This window comes from Schistocerca piceifrons, chromosome 1 (genome assembly GCF_021461385.2).
Source record: "Schistocerca piceifrons isolate TAMUIC-IGC-003096 chromosome 1, iqSchPice1.1, whole genome shotgun sequence".
NCBI lineage: Eukaryota > Metazoa > Arthropoda > Insecta > Orthoptera > Acrididae > Schistocerca > Schistocerca piceifrons.
Window position 1 is genome coordinate 1,233,543,757 of NC_060138.1, and position 22,386 is coordinate 1,233,566,142.

General features: G+C 40.0%; 1 protein-coding gene across 1 annotated transcript in view; it reads right to left on the reverse strand.

Annotated features, from left to right (window-relative positions):
• The window catches only part of LOC124780139 (Down syndrome cell adhesion molecule-like protein Dscam2), a 513,871-nt gene that overhangs the window by 136,132 nt on the left and 355,353 nt on the right, over positions 1-22,386 (reverse strand). Inside the window, exons 22-23 of the mRNA XM_047253759.1 lie at positions 21,022-21,183; positions 2,563-2,702 (exon numbers count right to left, since the gene is read on the reverse strand). Of these exons, the coding sequence (XP_047109715.1) occupies positions 2,563-2,702; positions 21,022-21,183 (302 nt within the window). The remainder of the gene's footprint in view (positions 1-2,562; positions 2,703-21,021; positions 21,184-22,386) is intronic.

The window sequence follows — 22,386 nt, forward strand, 5'->3', positions numbered from 1 at the left end:
TTGAATGAACTTTTGAAGGATGCACATAGGCCAAATACAGCCATTTGTTCTGCAGAAATTTTGAGCCCAGGCAATCGCTTCAGCACACAATGTAGCATATCCCGGAGACTGAGGAACCACGAAGCATGTCAAACAATGTGCCATCTGGTCCAGCATGAAAGTCAACTATAAACTGAATATACGACAATGTGTGACCTGTCAAAACAACAAAATCACACAACATGTCAAGGCACCACTGGTTACATTTATCATATCTAACCAACAATTTTATGATCTCCACGTGGATATTGTAGGCCCACTATCAACATTCAAAGGCTACATTTACTGCCTTACAATCATAGAGAGATACCTGAGATGACCAGAAGCAGTACCAGTGGCAGACATCATTGCGGAGACTGTGACAAAAACGTTTTTCAGAGGACAGGTTGTGTAATTTAGCATACAATTAAGCATAATGTCCATTTGATACATACTTCTTTAAGGCCTTTGCCAAATTTTTAGGTGTCAAATGAATACGGACCATCGCTTATCATCCCACAGCAAATGGTGTTGTGGAATGCCTGCACTGACAATTGAAATCTAACTTTCTATGTCACGCAACGGACAAGTGGACAGAAACTAGGATTGTGAACAGCTTTCAAGAATGGCTTCAAAGCCACAAGGGGCAGAATTGGTGTACAACCAATCATTATGTCTGCCTACAGAGTTCATTCACAATTTGGGAGATGAAAACATCACACCGTCAGACTTTACTACGAAGTTGTGATCCCACATATGTCAGTTTAGATTGACACCCAACATGTGCCCATAGACCTGGTGGGGCCGCTCCCAGATTCAAACGGATACAAGTACATCTTGTCAGCCATAGACAGGACAACTCGATGGGTGGAGGCCACACCTCTGACAGATTTATTGGCTGGTAGCAACACCCAAGTTTCATCACACTATGGATTGCTTGCTTTGGCTGCCCAGAGCCCCTGACACTGACCATGACTGGCAGTTCGAGTCGGCCCTGTTCTCTGAACTACGCCACCTCTGCGGTTGCCACTGGTTCCACATGATGGCGTACCATACTCAATCCAATCAACTTGTGGAACAATGGCACCACGCCCTCAAGATAGCACTCGTATGCTATAACCAGGAGAGGATGGAGGCCCTCCCATGGGTGCTGCTGGGCATTTGAGCTGCCTTCAAAGAAGATAGGGATGCCTCGCTGACAGAGGTGCTCTACAGAAAACTGATCACCCTCTCAGCAGAATTCATATCACAAACCACAGACTCCAAGAACATCAATCTGTCGGACATAGTAAAAGTGTCAGAGACCATATCCGCCATGTCTGCAAACCACCATCATCCTACCACGTCAAACCAACCATCTTTGTGCACAAGGACCTCCAATTGTTTACACACATCATGCTCAGGACTGACACCATGAAACCTTCCCTCCACCATGCATACAGTGGCCCATTCAAGGTGTTAAAACAAGGACCAAAAACTTTTGATACCTTGCAAGCTGGAAAAACAATGACAGTGCCACTGCACCACCTAAAACTGGCGTGGACTTTAGTAGCGGACACACCGGCCCCAGCTCCAGGCTCCTCAAACCAATTTACAGTCAGCCTAGACCTGTGAGACTACCTCCCAGAAGACACTGCAGGACTCACTGCTCATGGTTATGGCCAAATTCGACAATAGACAGTTGGATTACAGCACAGTCTCAACGTCATTAGAGCACTCGACACCCCTTCCGCCTGTGATTGACACAGCAGGTTTGAAATCCACTCTTTCTTCGGATGGCTACCTGCTTGTGTCGGCCCTGGAGCACTTCATAACAATGACTGACAGCCTGGACACTGCTGCCGGTGGACCGACACCCTCACCAACACTGGACGTTGCACGACCAGCCACCAACACCTGAACAGACACCGCCACTGCCCCACTGGCACCGCCACTGATGTCATGGGCCAGCCACCCTTTACAGCTGATCACGCACCTGGCGGACTATGATATATTGGCCCTTGCCATCAGCAGCAGGACAACACATCATGACGTACAGCAGTCACCATGCTCCGCACTTGTGAGGGTGTGCTCTGTGGGGACGTAGAGCCACTGGCTCTACACCCCCCCCCCTCCCTCCCCTTCCAATAATATCTCTGCCCTACCACAGCAAGAAAAACTGTATCTTTTCCAGATCAGTTCTCTGTAGTATGCACTCTATGCTATACATGTTGAGAATAAAAGTATTCATAGTAAGTGACTGGAGTGCAATTGATTGTTTATTATTGTAATTACCATGCCCACTCCAAAAGGTAGCATAATGTATGTGCTTTTATATATGACAAATGCCAGTACCAAAATTTTTCCTGAAGGCCACCGGTTATGTCTCATAATTTTATACAAGTTCTTTTTTGTGTTATAAATGGGAGTTGTTCCTTCTAGGTCATTTCTCTTGTTAAAAGCTTACTGTAAAATAACTCATCTGTAATCAAATTTTTGATGCCAGTTGAGTCCGTCATTCCAGTAATTTTTTTTAAGAATATTCTAATTTACATCAAAACTAACCTTAGAAAGATGGTGTTCACCATTGCAGTAAATGGTATACTGTGTAATTATGCCATTAGGATTCTCTGGAGGCAGCCAAGAAACCAGAATTGAATCGGATGTTAATGAGAAGGCCTTCATGGCAGCTGGTGGGCCAGGAACTGAAACACATTAGTAATCAACACATGTATTTGTAATAAAGTTGTTGTAGCATCAGGTACAGTTAATGAAAAATATAATTTATTGCATTACCATTATTATAAGAATCAGTTAATTTAGCACAAAACTAACTTGCTGGTTCAGAGGATCAGCATCAGACTACCGATCAGAGGTTAAGACTCACTCAGAGCCAATATTTTTCTTCACCTTCTTTAACACGCGTTTCACTAATGGCAATGATACTAAGTGTGTGACAAAACTGAATTTCACAGTAGTTCATATTCCATATGTGCAAGCCTTCACTTCTTCCCCCATATGGTGTGGCGAGATGGTACATAGGTTGAAAGAAGGCAAGATTTGCCACACCCAACAGCTGCCTAGGGTAGCACCATGGCATTCGAGCTACCCTTTTCATTGACTATAGCTTTAATAATCAAGGCTAAAAATGGAATGTTTATCAGGAAGAAGCTATACATCTTTTACACAGTCACACTGATACTGAGAGAAAACTGAAAAAGAGGATGTAAAATAGAGAGATGTCAAAAGGGAGATCATGTTACCAAGATTCTTCTATCAAAAGAAACCCATCTAGTTTCACTAAGCAAATAGGCACATATGAAAGTTGTAACATTACATGTATGTAGGTAAGTTATTCACCTGCCTGGATTTGATACAAGATGAGGTGAATTAACTTGTGAGTCTGAGTGCTGGAAGACAGCCCCAGGGCCACCAAACTGCTGTGGCTGGAGGTATGAGCAGCCCTTAGAGGCTCGCCTTCTCACATATCTTTAAAATTATGGAATTTAATATTTTACAGTGACTAAACATTTTGAAAATGAACCTCTGAATTGGCAACTTTTAAATGCTTCATGCATTTTCAACAAACAATATGAATCGCATATGTTAGCTGACACCACCTTTGAAAACAGGGCCAAAAGGTGCTTGTATCAGAGAGGCCAAAGCAATTTCTTAAACAAATTTAATGAAAATCTGTTGTCATTTAACATGAACACACTTCTGCAAGAATTATGGCTTATTTATTTATGAACATACCTTTATTTATATTTATTGTGCATGGTCTGAATGTGACCAAATGTTTACATTGTTTCTTTATTTAAATGTTGTTGTAGTGTATTGCCGGCTGCGGTGGTCTCGCGGTTCTAGGCGCGCAGTCCGGAACTGCGCGACTGCTACGGTCGCAGGTTTGAATCCTGCCTCAGGCATGGATGTGTGTGATGTCCTTAGGTTAGTTAGGTTTAAGTAGTTCTAAGTCCTAGGGGACTGATGACCTAAGACGTTAAGTCCCATAGTGCTCAGAGCCATTTTGTAATGTATTAATTTAGTCCAGGAAGTGAGCAAATTGGATCAGATCATGTCTGTAGAACTTAATAACAATGTATTTTTGGTGGGGATGGTCTTCAGTCAATGGAAAAGCAGGCAGTGGTAGAACACCACTGGAGTCCTGGAGAAAGACTTTTTTCGAGTTGTGCACTCAAGGGAGCAATGCTAAGCACTTTTCACTGAGGTCTTGAACACTCTTTTACATTGGTTTTTGAAGAAAGCAAACCTGCCAGTGATAGAGTGCATTTTTTGGTTGAGTGAGTGATTGATTCTGGGTGGTGAATGGCTGCTATGATACTCTAACTTTTTTTCTGATTGCACTGTGAAATTGAGAATAGATAGAGTATGATTTTCTACTCATTATGTGACATGTTAATTTGTAAATCATCATATTGTACTCTGAACTATTTTGAGCTGGTGAATATTTCATGTATTGTGATCACAATATGGATTTAGTTTTCGTGTGTCTTGGATGACTATTTAACTTCGGAATTCTGCTACCATGCCCATAAAGCTCTCAATGAAACTTTACTGCATTTAAGAAGAGAATTTCTGTTTGTGTTATACTTAGTTATCATAGGACCCCTTTCTATTTATTTGAGCTTCACTTTCTTGAATTAACATTATTCAACATAATTCTCTGTTGTCTACATCAATTACAGACATTAGAATAGAATCCTTTTTATTAATTATTCATTTATCTTTTATTTAATTACATCTGTTTATTTAATTAATTCACAGTTTTAGCCAATGCATAGATTATTTGCTTGCAGGATCACAGCTGCAGGTTATTATTTGTAGTGAGATAGCTGTGATGATGATGATGGTGATGGTGATGATGATGATGATGATGATGATGGTTTGTGGGGCACTCAACATCATGGTCATCAGTCCCCATACAAGTTCCAGATCTTTTCATTTTCAATCTCTGTACTTCCTGAATGATGATGAGATGATGAGGACAACACAAACACCCAGTCCCCAGTCAGAGAAAATCCCCAACCAAGCCAGGGATCTAATTGAGGACCCCATGATCCAGAGGCAGCAACACTAGCCACTAGAAGATGAGCTGTGAACCATTGAGATAGCTGTTGGGCATGAAAGCAGATGTGCTCAGCACATCTCATCTCTATAACTATGCCAAGCTGTTCTTTTTAAACAGAGCTGTGTGCAGACCAGTTGTCAAGGTGTGAGCAACATCAGTTAAAGCTGCAACTGGGGTCTCATGATTAATTGATTGATTGATTGATTGGTCTGTTTCATCATTTTTGTCCATAGTTACAAATTGATGTTGGAAAAGTCAATTTTTGTGAGATGATGAGTGAGACAATGTGAATTTATGTAATGATTACGAATTGTATATCTACTAAAACATGAATAAGTTTACATACATAAAACTGTCAGCAAATGTATACATACAGGTTAATGTCTTCATGCTCTTCTTAAGAATTTATTTTCTAATTAAAAGCAAGATGATTTTTACATCATTGTGTGACCATGGCTTACATTTTTTTTTCTGTTAAAGGAAGCAAATTTACATTAAATCATGACACTTTTCTTATGACTAAACAACAATTACTCTAAATGACTGTAAAAGCAGAGTAATATTTCCAGTTTTGTGGCATCTCCATGACTATAATCCTTTGCTTTGTACAAATGGCAGAAATTTAAAGATTAGAAAATATTTACAATTCATAAGACATTCAGTGATGCTGATTATGTTACTGAGGTATTCTACAGGAACTAATCCAGATTTTAGAAAGCAGTTAGCTTCACTAGTTTCTATATAGTTTAAGATTGTATATATTCATCAACACTATAATACAATTTATTTAAAAGATACAATATTAGAGCCATTTTAAAATGCCTTAATTTTTTTTGTGTGGGATGCTGGTCAGAGATCTACTTCGCAGCAGAAAATCATTACTTGACTTGACTTAATTCCTTTGGCCCCTTTGGGGGCATAGGGCATCCAGGAGAACTCGCCATCCGTCTCTGTCTTTTGCCATTTGCCTCAATTCTGCCCAGGTCTTACCAACTCTTTTTGCTTCCCCTTCCACTGTCCTCTTCCATGTGCCCCTTGGTCTTCCTCTCTTCCTTGTTCCCTGGGGATTCCATTCCAATGCTTTTTTCTCGATGGCTCCAGCTGGTTTTCTCAAGGTGTGCCCCAACCAGCCCCACTTTCTCTCTCGTATCTGGTCTTCTATAGGTATCTGGTTTGTTATTCGCCAGAGCTCCTCATTGCATATTTTTTCTGGCCACCAGATATTCATGATGCGTCGAAGACATCTATTTATGAAGCTTTGTAACTGGGTTGTTATCTTTTTATCCATTTTCCAGCTTTCACTGGCGTACAGAAGGACAGCTTTCACATTTGTATTAAAAATACAGATTTTTTTTTTTTGTATGTGATATTTCTATTTTTCCATATTGGATACAATTGTATGAAGGCAGCATTTGCCTTTTTAATGTGGTTTTTCACGTCATCTCCAGCTCCACCATCTTCTGCCACTATACTACCCAGATACAGGAATGAGTTGACAGTCTCCACTCGCTGCTCACCTATTAACAGGGGCACCTCCATGTTCCCTGAATTTACTCTCATTTCCTTTGTTTTGCCTGTATTTATCTTGTGATTGTGTGGCAGCAGACACAGTCCCCTAATGTGGACAGCGGAAGATCCTTGGAAACCAGGACAACGTTGATGCACATAGCCCTTACTGCGAAGGGATGGATGGCGTTCTGTAGTCGTGGTGAAGACAAGCTATCTAAGGGGTAAGGCCCTGAAATAAAACCTTGGCAGGTGTCCAGGCCATGAGGTGGCAGCCCCACCAGGACACTCGGGGGCTGTGGGCTGATAACCCGCACCACCAAAAAACACATATCACAGAAACTAAAAGGAGAAACAGCCGGATGGATCTTAAGGATATGGCATTTGGCCTGAAAAGGAAAACCCGTATCAGTTTTTGGAATGTAAGGACGTTGAGAGAGGCAGGGAGGCTAAGACAGGTTGAAAAAGAGATGGAGAACTATTGACTAGATATATTGGGACTAAGTGAAGTAAGGTGGCCAGAATCTGGGGAATTCCAAACACAAAATTGTGGAGTGTTGCTGTATGCAGGTCAGACAGGTGAGGACGCGATGCATAGGAATGGTGTAGGGCTCTTACTATCTAAAAGAAGCAAGAACAGCTTACGGGAGTGGAAACCAGTCTCAGAACGGATAATAACCGCACGATTTAAAACAAATGTGCGATATGTCACTGTAATTCAATGCTATGCACCTACTGAAATAGCTAAAGGAGAATTAAAAGATGCATTTTATACAGAGCTTAACGGAGTCCTTAGACAAACAAATTCTAGGGACATAAAAATTTTAATGGGTGACTTGAACGCAAAAGTTGGTTCAGAAAATGAAGGGCTTGAACATATCATGGGCGTGCATGGCATGGGGATCAGGAATGTAAATGGCGAACTTTTGATAGATACATGCGCTGAACATGACCTAGTCGTTGGAGGCACATTGTTTCCACATTGTAACTGCCATAAGATAACGTGGGTTTCTCCAGACCACGTTATCGAAAATCAAATAGACCACATAGTCATAAGCCGCAAGTTCCGACACCCTCTGTTAGATGTCAGAAATAGAAGAGGGGCAGACATTGGAAGTGACCACCATCTAGTTTTGGCGGAATTCAGACTGAAGATAGTGGCAAACAGAACCAAGCTCAATCATAGGTGCAAGAAAATAGAGGTGGCAAGATTAAAAGACCAACAGATCAAAGAAACATTTGCCCTTGAACTACAAAACAGATTCCAGGTCCTCTCTGAAGAAAATGTTATGGAAGAGGGAATTGAAACATGCTGGCAAAAAATCAAGAACAGTTATTTAGATGTGGGAGAAGAAATCTTAGGATTTAAGGCACATCAAAGGAAGGAATGGATCTCCGATGCTGCATGGAATGAAATCAGCCACAGGAAAGAACTAAAACTTAAGTTAAATTTTTGTAAGACAAGAGCGCAGAAGAGCGAAGCGCATAAAGAATACATGGAGGCGAACAAAAAAGTGAAAGCATTGCTACGTCGAGACAAAAGGAAATGGATAGATGAGCAAGCAAAATTAGCAGAAGAGGCAGCAAGACAAGGAAATATGAAAGAGCTCTACAACATTACCAAACGGTTGTCAATGAAGAACTTCAGACATGAAGGACCAGTTAAGAACAAGAATGGTGTGATGCTTACAACTCAACAGGCACAGCTACAGAGATGGGAGGAGCACTTCAGGGAACTGTTAAATTGTGAAGACAACCAAGAGGAACAGGAAAGAGATGTTCCAGAGGAAGTTGAAGAAGATCAAGATATAAATTTGCAGTGCCCCACAATGGATGAAATTAGGATTGCCTTGAAAACACTAAAAAATACAAAGGCTCCAGGCCTAGACAACATAGCACCAGAGCTCTTAAAAGCCAATATTGAAAGTACTGTTAAAATGCTCCATCCTTTGCTGAAGCATATTTGGCTTGAAGAGAAATCTCCAAAGGAGTGGAAAAATGGCTTGGTGGTAAAGCTCCCAAAAAAGGGAAATTTGTCAGACTGTAATAACTGGCATGGTATTACATTGTTGTCAGTGCCCAGTAAGGTCCTCACCAGAATTATTTTAAACAGAATTAAAGAATCCCTTGAAAAGCGACTGCAAAAGAACAGGCTGGTTTTAGGGCACAACGCAGCTGTGTTGATCTTATTAACACTCTTAGGATCATCTTAGAGCAAAGCAAAGAATTCCAAGCAACCATGTACCTGGCATTCATCGATTTTCAAAAGGCCTTCGATTCCGTGAAACATAAAGTGCTCTGGCAGGTGTTGCGGAAGTATGGCATACCACAGAAGATCTTAAACATCATAAAAGATCTATATGATGGCTACGAATGCTGCGTACTCCACAAGGGAAATGTGACAGAGCCCATAAAAGTAACAACTGGAGTCCGGCAGGGTTGCATTTTGTCACCAACACTTTTTCTACTCATTCTAGACTCTGTTATGAGAAGAGTCACAGCAGGCAGGAAACGAGAAATACAGTGGGGGATCCACGAACATCTGGAGGATCTGGACTTTGCAGATGATATAGTTTTATTAGCTCCAAGGCTCACTGATATGCAAGCTAAATTAAACTTGCTGAAAGAAGAAGCAGAGACTGCTGGCCTCAAGATAAATACAGGCAAAACAAAGAAAATCATTAGGTAATGTCGCAAAGTTTTCATGGCATTGTAGATTTGTTACCTTAATTTGCAGTTGAAAATATGCTGAATCCAAGAAAATGACAAATATATGAATAAAAGATAAAATGTTGAAGCCCAAGTTGTTACTACGTAGACAATAAGACAGGTAGTGAAAAGAATGCCAACTGGTACAATTCAAACATTACTGTTCATTGAACAAGTATGGAACAGAAAGTATAGAGTAGACCTGTATCTCCAACTTGTTGAATCATGGTGTGGGAAGCTACTGGATCTGACAGTGGGATTTGTTTCATAAGAGGCATGAGCAATAAAACATTCTTTATGGCATGGAGGCAAAAAATCTCTAATTCTCATCCTGAGATATTTATTGCCAATCCTGAAACAAGTCTTCTGTCAGTTCATGAATGATGGTGGCTGTAGGCTGGTATCAAAGCATGTGTCTTCACACTGAATCCCAGTCTTCACACAGAATCCCAGACATGCTCCATGGGTGACAAATCAGGGGGTTTGGCAGGCCAGTCAAGGAACTGTACATTCACGGAGGCCTTTGTGGTGTGAACTGCAATGTGAGGATCTTGCTTTATCCTGCTGGAATATGCCATTTCGTTTCCTGGTCATGAAAGGTACAAAACTTAATGGAATATGTGTCTAACATTACTTGAACTTTTTGGTTGGAGATTACAACACAATACACCCAGAGGATATGCATGTGTAACTTACAGCCATCTTTCATACTTTAACAATGCCCAAATCATAGCAATCAATCAGTCAGATAGCTGGCTGCAGTGCAAAGACTACAGAATGAATGGTGATGAGGTGGAGTCAGGATAACAAGGTTATAACAGGATAAGGAGGCTGAATACTTGCCAGTATGTATGGTCTTCTTGTATGCAACCCATGGATATTTTTCTTGATGACTTTATATCCTGACTCCACCTCATCGCCATTCGTTCTGTAGTCTTTGCACTGCAGCCAGCTATCTGACTGATTGGTTGCTATGATTTGGGCATTATTAAAGTATGAAAGATGGCTGTAAGTTACACATGCATATCCTCTGGGTGTATTGTGTTGTAATCTCCAACCAAAAAGTTCAAGTAATGTTAGACACTTATTCCATTAAGTTATAACACCATTCTTTGCATGTAGGAATGCTTTGTCTATACCAGTACTGAAAATTTTAATCACCCTATCCCACAGGCATTGAAACAGTGGTGTTTTTTGGTCAAGGTGTTCATGATGTCGTTGTACATACTGTTAAGGGATACTGTTGGCTAATGGAATAAATCTCTGACCTTATATTCTGTATGTAAATAACAACTTTTTATACTTGCTTTCAGGCCTTGCATTGCTGGTATGGAAATTAAATGCACCTTCATTTCAAACTGTCTTTTGTTTCTGTTGGGTCTTGCTATAAGCAAGATGAACAGAAAAATAAACTAAAAAGTTGCATGGGCTCTGACGAAGCAACTGTAGTCTACCTGACCAGCTTGGATGATTATTTGTGATCTGACAGTTTCCTGACATGTTTATTACAAACCTGAATGTTTACAAGGTGTCGAACCTGATTAAACTGGAGTTTTATTTCATCAACATATGGTACTGCAATTATGGCTTTACATACTGATCATTGTAGTACATGTATGTAGACCTATCAAGTTTGCTGCTACCCTTTCTCTCACATTTTAATGCAGCAGCACCATAGGTGAAAACACTGATGGGCCAGGTTAACATGACCAGAGTTCATATCTCTGATCTGACTTTCAACTGTTCCACTGAATGTCACTTTGCCTGGCACTTAGGTGTTGCATTGCATTTTGTACTTCTCAGAACAGTACCCACCCCACAGAAGAAAAACTTGAGCTAATCACTTTATTTACAGTCTGTGTTAAAGAGAGAACCACTGTCTCCTCATCTATGCATGTTGTTGTGTTCGGCATCACCCTTAGCTGACAGATTATTGGTTTTGTCATAACTACAGTTGGAACAATTGTGGGGCTTTTTGTTCTCATAGCCTTGTCAGTTTGGCTGTGGAGTTCTATATACCTTTCAGCAGTGATGTATTTCATACTTGTACTAGTATTGACTATGTATCTGTGATATAGTGCGTTTATATACATTTCACAAATTCCTGGTCCTTTAGGCTAAGAAAGGCAAAATGAATATGAGAAAACATTATAGATTTCTGTTAAGCATTGGAGTCAAATCAGCTTTCCTTCTGTCACATACAAGCTGGGAAAAATATTTTTTTACGGTGATGCACATAACAAAGTTAACAACTTAGTCAGATACATAGAGCATACAAGACATGGAATGAGTGAGTTTACAGATACGTATACATGATTAATGTTAACATTAATGCACATATTGTTTTTAGTCCTAATCATGTAACTACACTAAAAAACTAGTTGTTTTTTCAATTTTTTATTCCGGCTAGCAGTATTTAAACAAAAATTTGTCAATGGAAAAGAAGGAATTGTCAGTGAGAAATGATTGTAGGTTAGATTTAAAATGTACTTTGAAACCTGTGAGACATTTTAGATTATTGGGCAAATGATCAAAAATTTTTGTTGCTGCATATTGAATTTCTTTCTGAGCCACCAATAGTAATAAGGGACATTTTTCCCTCTAGTGTTGTAGGTATGGACATCACTATTCTTCTTGAATTGTGGTGGATTATTTATGACAAATTTCATTACCATAACTGGATAGATAAAAAATCTATTCATCAAGCAGCAGCAGGAGAACATGATGTGTGTTCTGCTACTGCTTGGTGAGTAAATTTTTTTGTCTATACAATTACATTATATTTTCAAATCTTGATTATTTTTGTTGTTAAATTTCATTACCGAATATATGTACTGTGATGTTGCAGTTACAATTCCAAACTCCTTAAAGAGGTACAACGACCAAGGATGAACACCACATATTATTCTCACTATACATTTTTTTGAAATTAATACTTTCTTTCTAACTGATGAGCTACCGCAGAAAATTATTCCACAAGACATTATTGAGTGGAATGTGCAATTAATACCAGCAGGTTGATTTGTTTCTGAGACTAGCAGTTATACGAAGAGATAAAGCTAATAATTTCTTCTGCTATTTTCTCTATGAAGAGATTTACTGTGACACTAGTATCATCTGCAAAAAGTTCCACTTCTGCTTGATAAATGTTAAGTCGAAGGTCATTCACATACATAAGGAATAGGAGTGGACCCTAAATTGAACATTGTGGGACTCCCTTTGTGATTTCTCTCTAGTCATTAAAATTTTCTCTCCTTTCAAGGACAACTTTCTTCTTTCTGATTGTTAAGTATGATTCAAACAGTTTGTGTAAAGCCATCAGTTCCGTAAAACTTAAGTTTTTGTAGGGGAGTAATATGATCTGCACAACTGAAAACCTTGGAAAGATCAAAAAAGATATCAACTGATGATATTTTATTATTTAAGGGATGTAATATTTGAGAGCAAATGTGTAAATAAAATCCTCAGTAAAGTAACCATTCTGGAATCCAAACTGTGATGTGCCAAGTCAGTTGTTTCTACTTAAGTGTGAGAAAATGATGTCAGTAAGGAAACAGAACAACAATTATTTAAGTCTTACTTGCCCCCTGTCTTATAAAGAGGTTTAACAATAACATATTTTAATCTGTGATGCACAACATATAGCACTAAAACCATTATTTATTACATTTCAGCATTCTGTTTGAAATTCCATTAACAATGGGATTTTTTAGAATTTTTTATTATTCTATTAATTTAAGTGAAGGGTGTTACCCCTACTTCAAGATGTTTTGTGGAATGACAGTTTTAATGTATTCTCTTGCTTTTCAACTCAGCCATTTAATCCTATTTTAGCTGCTGTGTTTAATAATGGTTGTAAAAAATTGCAACTTGTAAATTATCAATCACAACATTTTGGTTGTCCTGTCTTCTGTTTCACAGTATTCCATATAGTTTTAATTTTATTATATGCATTATTAATTTCTGTCATGACATGCATATTTCTAGACATTTTAATAACTTTCCTGAAAATATTACAGTATTTTTTGTAATACAAGAAATTTCAGATCTTGATTTATTCAATCATTTTTTTTTTTATAAATCTCCCTTCTTACATGAGATTCTAATCTTTTTAGTTATCCACAGCTTACTTTTCTTTAAATTGACTTTCTGGATAACTTTTTAGGAAAGTTACTTTTAAATATTGACGCAAATTTACTATGAAATGTATTGAAATTCATGTTAGCATCTGTGTCTACAAAAAAAAATGAAATGATGGTGTGGCATTTTGGCTGGGAGGCCCCATCTGGGGAAGTTTGGTCGCTGGGTGCAAGTCTTATCTCAGTCGATGCCACACTGGGCGACTTGTGCATTGATGATGATGATGATGATGAAAGGATGATGAGGACAACACAACACCCATTCCACGAATGGAGAAAATCTCCAACTCAGCTGGGAATTGGACCCGGAGCCACTGCCTGGTAGGCAAACAGTTTACCACTCAGCTAAGCAGGTGGACATGTGTTTCTATAGACACCTACTTTAGCTTATTTTTAAAATGTTATACCCTGTTCTGATTAATAAGCCTCTCTGCTTTGTATGAACACATCTCACAGCTGCAAGATGTTACATTGTTTTCATTAATTGTGCATCACGTTCAGTTAGTCAACTAAAAATTTGGTACTCATTAATTGTTTCACTATGAACATTGTCTACAAAAATGTTATCAGTTAGGATCTAGCCATTTTCCTGCACACAAGTTGCAAAATTAACTACTGATATTACGTTGAATCACATAAATAATGATTCTACGTCATTTTCCTGTATCTTTTAATAAATATATACTGAAATCTCTGTAAACTACTAACTATTTGTTTTTGTCTGACAGGAAATGCAATAATAATGCATCTCAATTTATCATACACGCCTGGAAATTGAAATAAGAACACCGTGAATTCATTGTCCCAGGAAGGGGAAACTTTATTGACACATTCCTGGGGTCAGATACATCACATGATCACACTGACAGAACCACAGGCACATAGACACAGGCAACAGAGCATGCACAATGTCGGCACTAGTACAGTGTATATCCACCTTTCGCAGCAATGCAGGCTGCTATTCTCCCATGGAGACGATCGTAGAGATGCTGGATGTAGTCCTGTGGAACGGCTTGCCATGCCATTTCCGCCTGGCGCCTCAGTTGGACCAGCGTTCGTGCTGGACGTGCAGACCGCGTGAGACGACACTTCATCCAGTCCCAAACATGCTCAATGGGGGACAGATCCGGAGATCTTGCTGGCCAGGGTAGTTGACTTACACCTTCTAGAGCACGTTGGGTGGCACGGGGTACATGTGGACGTGCATTGTCCTGTTGGAACAGCAAGTTCCCTTGCCGGTCTAGGAATGGTAGAACGATGGGTTCGATGACGGTTTGGATGTACCGTGCACTATTCAGTGTCCCCTCGACGATCACCAGTGGTGTACGGCCAGTGTAGGAGATTGCTCCCCACACCATGATGCTGGGTGTTGGCCCTGTGTGCCTCGGTCGTATGCAGTCCTGATTGTGGCGCTCACCTGCACGGCGCCAAACACGCATACGACCATCATTGGCACCAAGGCAGAAGCGACTCTCATCGCTGAAGACGACACGTCTCCATTCGTCCCTCCATTCACGCCTGTCGCGACACCACTGGAGGCGGGCTGCACGATGTTGGGGTGTGAGCGGAAGACGGCCTAACGGTGTGCGGGACCGTAGCCCAGCTTCATGGAGACGGTTGCGAATGGTCCTCGCCGATACCCCAGGAGCAACAGTGTCCCTAATTTGCTGGGAAGTGGCGGTGCGGTCCCCTACGGCACTGCGTAGGATCCTACGGTCTTGGCGTGCATCCGTGCGTCGCTGCGGTCCGGTCCCAGGTCGACGGGCACGTGCACCTTCCGCCGATCACTGGCGACAACATCGATGTACTGTGGAGACCTCACGCCCCACGTGTTGAGCAATTCGGCGGTACGTCCACCCAGCCTCCCGCATGCCCACTATACGCCCTCGCTCAAAGTCTGTCAACTGCACATACGGTTCACGTCCACGCTGTCGCGGCATGCTACCAGTGTTAAAGACTGCGATGGAGCTCCGTATGCCACGGTAAACTGGCTGACACTGACGGCGGCGGTGCACAAATGCTGCGCAGCTAGCGCCATTCGACGGCCAACACCGCGGTTCCTGGTGTGTCCGCTGTGCCGTGCGTGTGATCATTGCTTGTACAGCCCTCTCGCAGTGTCCGGAGCAAGTATGGTGGGTCTGACACACCGGTGTCAATGTGTTCTTTTTTCCATTTCCAGGAGTGTAAATAGCAGAAAAGTTCCTAGATGTATGGCATGTATGCCTCCTTGTCAGATAAGAATCCTCTACATCTACATCTACATGCACACTCTGCAAGTCACCATATAGTGCGTGGTGGAGGTTACTTGTACCACTACTAGCCATTTCATTTCCTGCTCCACTCACAAACAGAGTGAGGGAAAAACAACTATCTTGCCTCCATATGAGCTCTTATGCAATCAGCTTCAAATGTCAATACTCTAAATTTTCTCAACAGTATTCTTCAAAAAGTATTGCATTCCTTCCAGAGATTCTCAGCTAAGTTTCCAGAGAATCACCATAATACTTGCACGTTAATCAAATCTGATGGTAAGAAATTTAGCATCCAGCCCCTGAATTGCTTCAGCGTCTTCCTTTAATAACATACACTCAAGAAACACTCAAGGATGGTTCACACTAGTGTTCTATATGTGCTCTCCTTTTGCAGATGACCCACACTTTCCAAAAATTCTCCCAATAACCAAAGTCAACCATTCACATTCCCTACAACAGTCCTTAAATGCTCGTTCCATTTCATATCGCTTTGCAACGTAACACCTAGGTATGTAATCATTGTGACTGTGTCAAATTACACTTTACTATTACTGTACTCGAACATTATGGGATTGTTTTTTTACTACTTCCCTGCATTACCTTACATTTTTCACCATTTAAAGGTAGCTGCCATTCATCAAAGCAGCAAGAGATTTTGTCTACGTCATCTTTTATCCTCCTACAGTCACTCAATGATGACACCTACCCCTACCCCTCAGATCATTTATGTATATAGAGAAAATAGCGGTCCTTTGACACTCCCGTGGGGAACTCCTGATGCTATCCTTGTCTCTGATGAACACTCACCATCGAGTACAATGTACCATTTTCTGTTACTTAAGAAGTCTTCAAGCCACTCACATATCTGAGACCCTACCCTGTATGTTCATACCTTTTTTAACAATCTGGAGTGGGGCTCTGAGCCTACTGCTTTTCAGAAATCTGGGAACATAGAATCTACCTTTTGCCGTTCATCCATGGTTCTTCGGATATCATGTAAGGAAAGGGCAAACTGAGTTTCAGAGTAGTGAAATTTTCCAAATACATGCTGATTTATGGACAAAAGCTTTTTCATCTCAAGGAAATTTACTATATTGTACCTGGGAATACATTCAAGAATTCTGGAGGGAACCAATGCTAAGGATATTGGTCTGAAATTTTGCAAGCCTGTTCTTTTATCTGTCGTACATACAAAAGTCATCTGTCCTTTTTTCCAGTCACTTGGCACTGTGCACTGGGTGAAAGATTTGTGATAAGTACAAGCTTAGTAAGGAGCCAGTGCCATAGAGTACTCTTTGTAACACTGAACTGAGTTTCCATCAAGACACAGTTACTTATTTGTTTTCAGCCCTTTCAGTTGCTTCTCTATACCAGGGACACGTATTACTAAGTCCTCCATATCGGAGTCTAGCAATAGTCAAATGACAGTATGTTTGCACAATCCTCGTGCATGAACAAATTTAAAACTTCTTGTTTCCTTTTGCTATCTTCTGGGCCACTCCAGACTGGTCAATGAGTGACTGGACAGAAGCCTTCAACCCACTCAGCAATTTTGCATAGGACCAGCCTTTTGCTCAGGTATGATGGTGTAGTTGTTGTACATTTCCACACATCTGTCTTTTGGAAAATATGTTCAAAAGTACTTTAAGAGACTGCCTGTATGTACTCTCTGCAATGAATCCACAGATGTCCCAGTCTATACTCGGAGGGTAAAGTTGTCTCCAACTAATGTTGCTTGATCTGGGTATTTTTGTACTACTGAGTCTAGACTTTCTTTGATGACTCTAAAACTGAATAGCAGAATAGGCTGGCCATCAAAAACATCCAACAATTAGCTTTGATATCACCTAGAACTGTTACATGCAGTGGGGACCATCATGTAAGAGCACAAAAGCACGTGAACACCCTAACTTTTGACACCTTATGGATTTATTAGTTATTTTTCTTTGGATGCTGTTAAACATAATGTAGCTGCAGCAATCTGAAATACATGGCACTAAATCTATTGCGCTATGCTACATTGATACTCCTCTAGACTCTGTGAAACTTGGCATCAGGATTGCAAGCACACCTTCAGTTGAGCATGTTTTAAGGAGCTTTTGCGCATCCACAACTGGTGTGACATAATTGCTTTATGGGACAAACACATACAATTTGATAAACAACATGCATGGTTCACAGCATGCACAGCTAGGCCTTACTACTCAACTACAAGTTTACATCAATGTTACAAGGTGACAGCACACTGCAGCAAACTTTTATCTCTGTTTGCTGGGCATAATTAAGCTAGATGCTAGCAAATGCCTCAGATATGACAATTCACTCACTATACCATATAGTTAAATTAGATCAGACATCAGTATATGTTATAGTTATACTGACAGAGAAACCTGTTTTGTGGGATTCTGAATGAGATGTAGTTTAAGTTCTGGATTTCATCGTACAGTAATCCATTTGAGGCGCTGAGAACTATATAGCAAATCATTGTAGATTGTGAGTCTGTAGCATTTATTCTTGCTTCTGACATCTGTTGATTTTGTGCTGGGTCAGGTTTATCTGTGCTGCAGGCCCACATTGCATATATGAGCATTCACAGAAAGCTGTCTCGCTGGTTTCTAAGATATTCACTTAAATGTGGGATTGACACTGGTGTGCTTTTGGCCCTTATGGTTCTCAGTGCCTCATTTGTAGTCTAGTCAAGTGACCATTTTGGTAGACAGTGCCACTTGAATTTAATCATTTTCATGAAAGGCAGTTTGTGTTTGGAGTTGGTTGTTAACTGTGCGGTTTTTGTGTGCAGTGTCAGCATTAACTCTGTTTAATCTGTTTCAAGCACTAATATAAAAGAAAATTACCAGAAAAAGTTAATCACAAATGAACTAGGTCCTCCCAGACCAGATCTGTTGACTGAGAAACTGACAAAATCAAATAAGTATGAATAAATCTACATCTACATCTACATGACTACTCTGCAATTCAAATTTCAGTGCTTGGCAGAGGGTTCATCGAACCACAATCATACTGTCTCTCCACCATTCCACTCCAGAACAGCGCGCGGGAAAAATGAACACCTAAACCTTTCTGTTCGAGCTCTGATTTCTCATATTTTATTTTGATGATCATTCCTACCTATGTAGGTTGGGTTCAACAAAATATTTTCGCATTCGGAAGTGAAAGTTGGTGACTGAAAGTTTGTAAATAGATCTCGCCGCAATGAAAAACGTCTTTGCTTTAATGACTTCCATCCCAACTCGCGTATCATATCTGCCACACTTTCTCCCCTATTACATGATAATACAAAACGAGCTGTCCTTTTTTGCACCCTTTTGATGTCCTCCGCCAATCCCACCTGGTAAGGATCCCACACCGTGCAGCAATATTCTAACAGAGGACGAACGAATGTAGTGTAAGCTGTCTCTTTAGTGGACTTGTTGCATCTTCTAAGTGTCCTGCCAATGAAACGCAACCTTTGGCTCAACTTCCCCACAATATTATCTATGTGGTCTTTCCAACTGAAGTTGTTTGTGATTTTAACACCCAGGTACTTAGTTGAATTGACAGCCTTGAGAATTGTACTATTTATCGAGTAATCGAATTCCAACGGATTTCTTTTGGAACTCATGTGGAGCACCTCACACTTTTCATTATTTAGCGTCAACTGCCACCTGCCACACCATATAGCAGTCTTTTCTAAATCATTTTGCAACTGATACTGGTCTTCGGATGACCTTACTAGACGGTAAATTACAGCATCATCTGCGAACAACCTAAGAGAACTGCTCAGATTGTCACCCAGGTCTTTTATATAGATCAGGAACAGCAGACGTCCCAGGACGCTTCCCTGGGGAACACCTGATATCACTTCAGTTTTACTCGATGATTTGCCGTCTATTACTACGAACTGCGACCTTCCTGACAGGAAATCACGAATCCAGTCGCACAACTGAGACGATATCCCATAGACCCGCAGCTTGATTAGAAGTCACTTGTGAGGAACGGTGTCAAAAGCTTTCCAGAAATCCAGAAATACGGAATCAACCTGAGATCCCCTGTCAATAGCGGCCATTACTTCGTGCGAATAAAGAGCTAGCTGCATTGCACAAGAACGATGTTTTCTGAAACCATGCTGATTACGTATCAATAGATCATTCCCTTTGAGGTGATTCATAATGTTTGAATACAGTACATTTGATTAAGAAGTGCATGATAAGCATAAGTTGTTGCATGAGTGCAACATAAGACTCTCTGATTTTCAGCCCAGAAGTTAATTTGCTCACTAATAGATGTGTTATGGATTTTACACATTTTTCTGAAAAAATATAAAAGCATGAAAACTCCTACTTACACAAAAATGTGGAATGGAGAGTAGCAAAAGCTTAAACATTATTTCATTACTGCCCTAAACTGTACTTAATTACATATAAAACAACAAAATTTAAAAAAAAATATCTTTCTTTTCTTAGACAAGTTATGGATATTTGTTCTTCATCATTAAGAAGCTGCAAATTATGTATAGAATATAACAGGAATTCTGTACACCTGGGACCTTGACCAGTTTCATTGATTTCAACTGTTTCTCACAGCCACTGGCATTAATATCTATATCACTTATTTTTGTAAGGGATGAGAATGAAACTGGGGCAGTACTCGTGGATGTTCCTTTATAAAGAAGCAATTGAAAACAGAGCTCAGTGTTTACGTTTTTGCTTTGCTACCATCAATTGTGGTTCGTATTCCTTTAATATATAATAATATTCTGCAGAATGCAGCCCATACACTGCCAGTACAGTGCAAGTATATGATTTTGGTTTCTCTTCTCTCTCACCAACCCTTACCATACTTCGTCATTTTTCTACTAAAAGGACTCATGGTTCACCATATAATAATTCATATAGATGACATAATTTGTTGCCTAAGCTTTTCCTGTTGTAATGAGAATGAACCTTAGGCATTCTAAGCAGTTCATTATGTTGTTACAGGTGGTGATAACTAGACACATGCCACTACTGACTGCTGTCACTTTATGCTAGACAATACATCTTTGAAACCTGTCTGCTCTTCTCTGGATGAGTTCTTCCATGACCATCTTGTTGAGGAATGGGTGGTGGGGTTGATGTAAAACTATTAAGGCCTGACCCTTTGTCTGCAACCTGATGAGAGCAGCATCATACACTGTAAAAACTTATCTCTACTTGCACCTCTTCCAGGAAATCGGTGTGGAGTTTCCTCATTGTCAAGTGCATTACTGACTTTGACATGAATCAAGTGGTTAATGTGGACACAGAGGTGTAATAAAATAACTTAAAATTGTGCTATAACTTTGCCTTACCATCTTGTTCAGTTGTACAAAAGATTGGGCTGCTCAGTACCCCATCTCCTGCATTTGTGTAAGCCAGTAATCGCACTGAGTAATTTGTGAATTTTTGAAGTCCATGTAAATATGTTTCAAATCCAGTTGTTCTCTTTACTTCATTTCCAGTAGTTCGAGGCCCTGTAAATCATAAAATGTACATGATTGTTTGAAATTACTATTGAAAAGGAAAGGAATATAAAAAATTTTGTTTTAAGTGTTTCTATGCCATTAGTAGCTCAACATAAATAAAAAAGGAACATTACAGAGTGTAATGTTTTAGTCTGATATAATATCACAAATAAATTGACTAAGCAAATAAAGTGTGAATCTACTGAACCACCAGTTTATTAGCAAAAGAGCATTAGAACTGATACTCTTCAGTTAACAAAGTCTTGCAAATTTTGCTTTAAAGATCCAGCCTGACAAAATTTTCATGTTCAGTTCATACGCACCCCAACACTTTTTCTTCTATTTCAGTGAACTAGCTAATTTTTTATAGAAAGCCTAATTACTTATATTATTGAGGGTCACCATGGTGTTTTAATTATCACCTTGAAAATATCGAGTTGGACTATGAAAGTTGGCGATGCTGTTAGTCCTTTTTACACATTTACTCAATGTGGCCTTTTTTCCCAGTGATGGATGGCAGAGATCTTGGTCATAAAAATCTGCATTTTTGCTGTTCAGGAAGTGTTAATCACTTTGTCATCATTCTGAAAATACCTGCCATGCAATGGTTTCTTCATTTGAGGAAAGAGGAGTACTCACTGGGTTCTGCGTCAGGAGAAAAAGTATGGAGGATGAGGCAAAATTTAACTGTACAAAGAAGCTGCACATATGTCCTGTGTCCAAACCAGAATGAGCTGTCAAGAGATTTTGGTAGTATGCTTGTGTGATAGTTTTTACTTGCAGACATAATCTGTTAACACCACGCAATGGCACCCCCAAAGAAACACTGAGCATCATCTTTTCTGATGATGGCATTAGTCAGCACATCTTTCCACTGTTTATTTTCATTTGTCTCAGGATATAGTCATTAGCCCAGCAATTGAACAGTGTGATTAGGCAGTAAAAGAAGTTGTCTGTATAGGCCTGACAGAACTGCAACATTTCTATTGTTGCCTTGGTCCAGCAGGTTTTTTGAATGAGTGTGAGCAGGTGTGGAAACCAACTGACAGTAACCCTTGTCACAACCAAAATGTCACATGAGAAGTCTAAAACTAATCTATGACAGTTTTTTCACTTTTTTGCTATTGCTTCAATTGAGAAATACTGGTCTTTGAATACCATGGCCTTTACTTCTCTTGTGGTTCCTCATTCTTCACAGAGAGATGGTCTGCC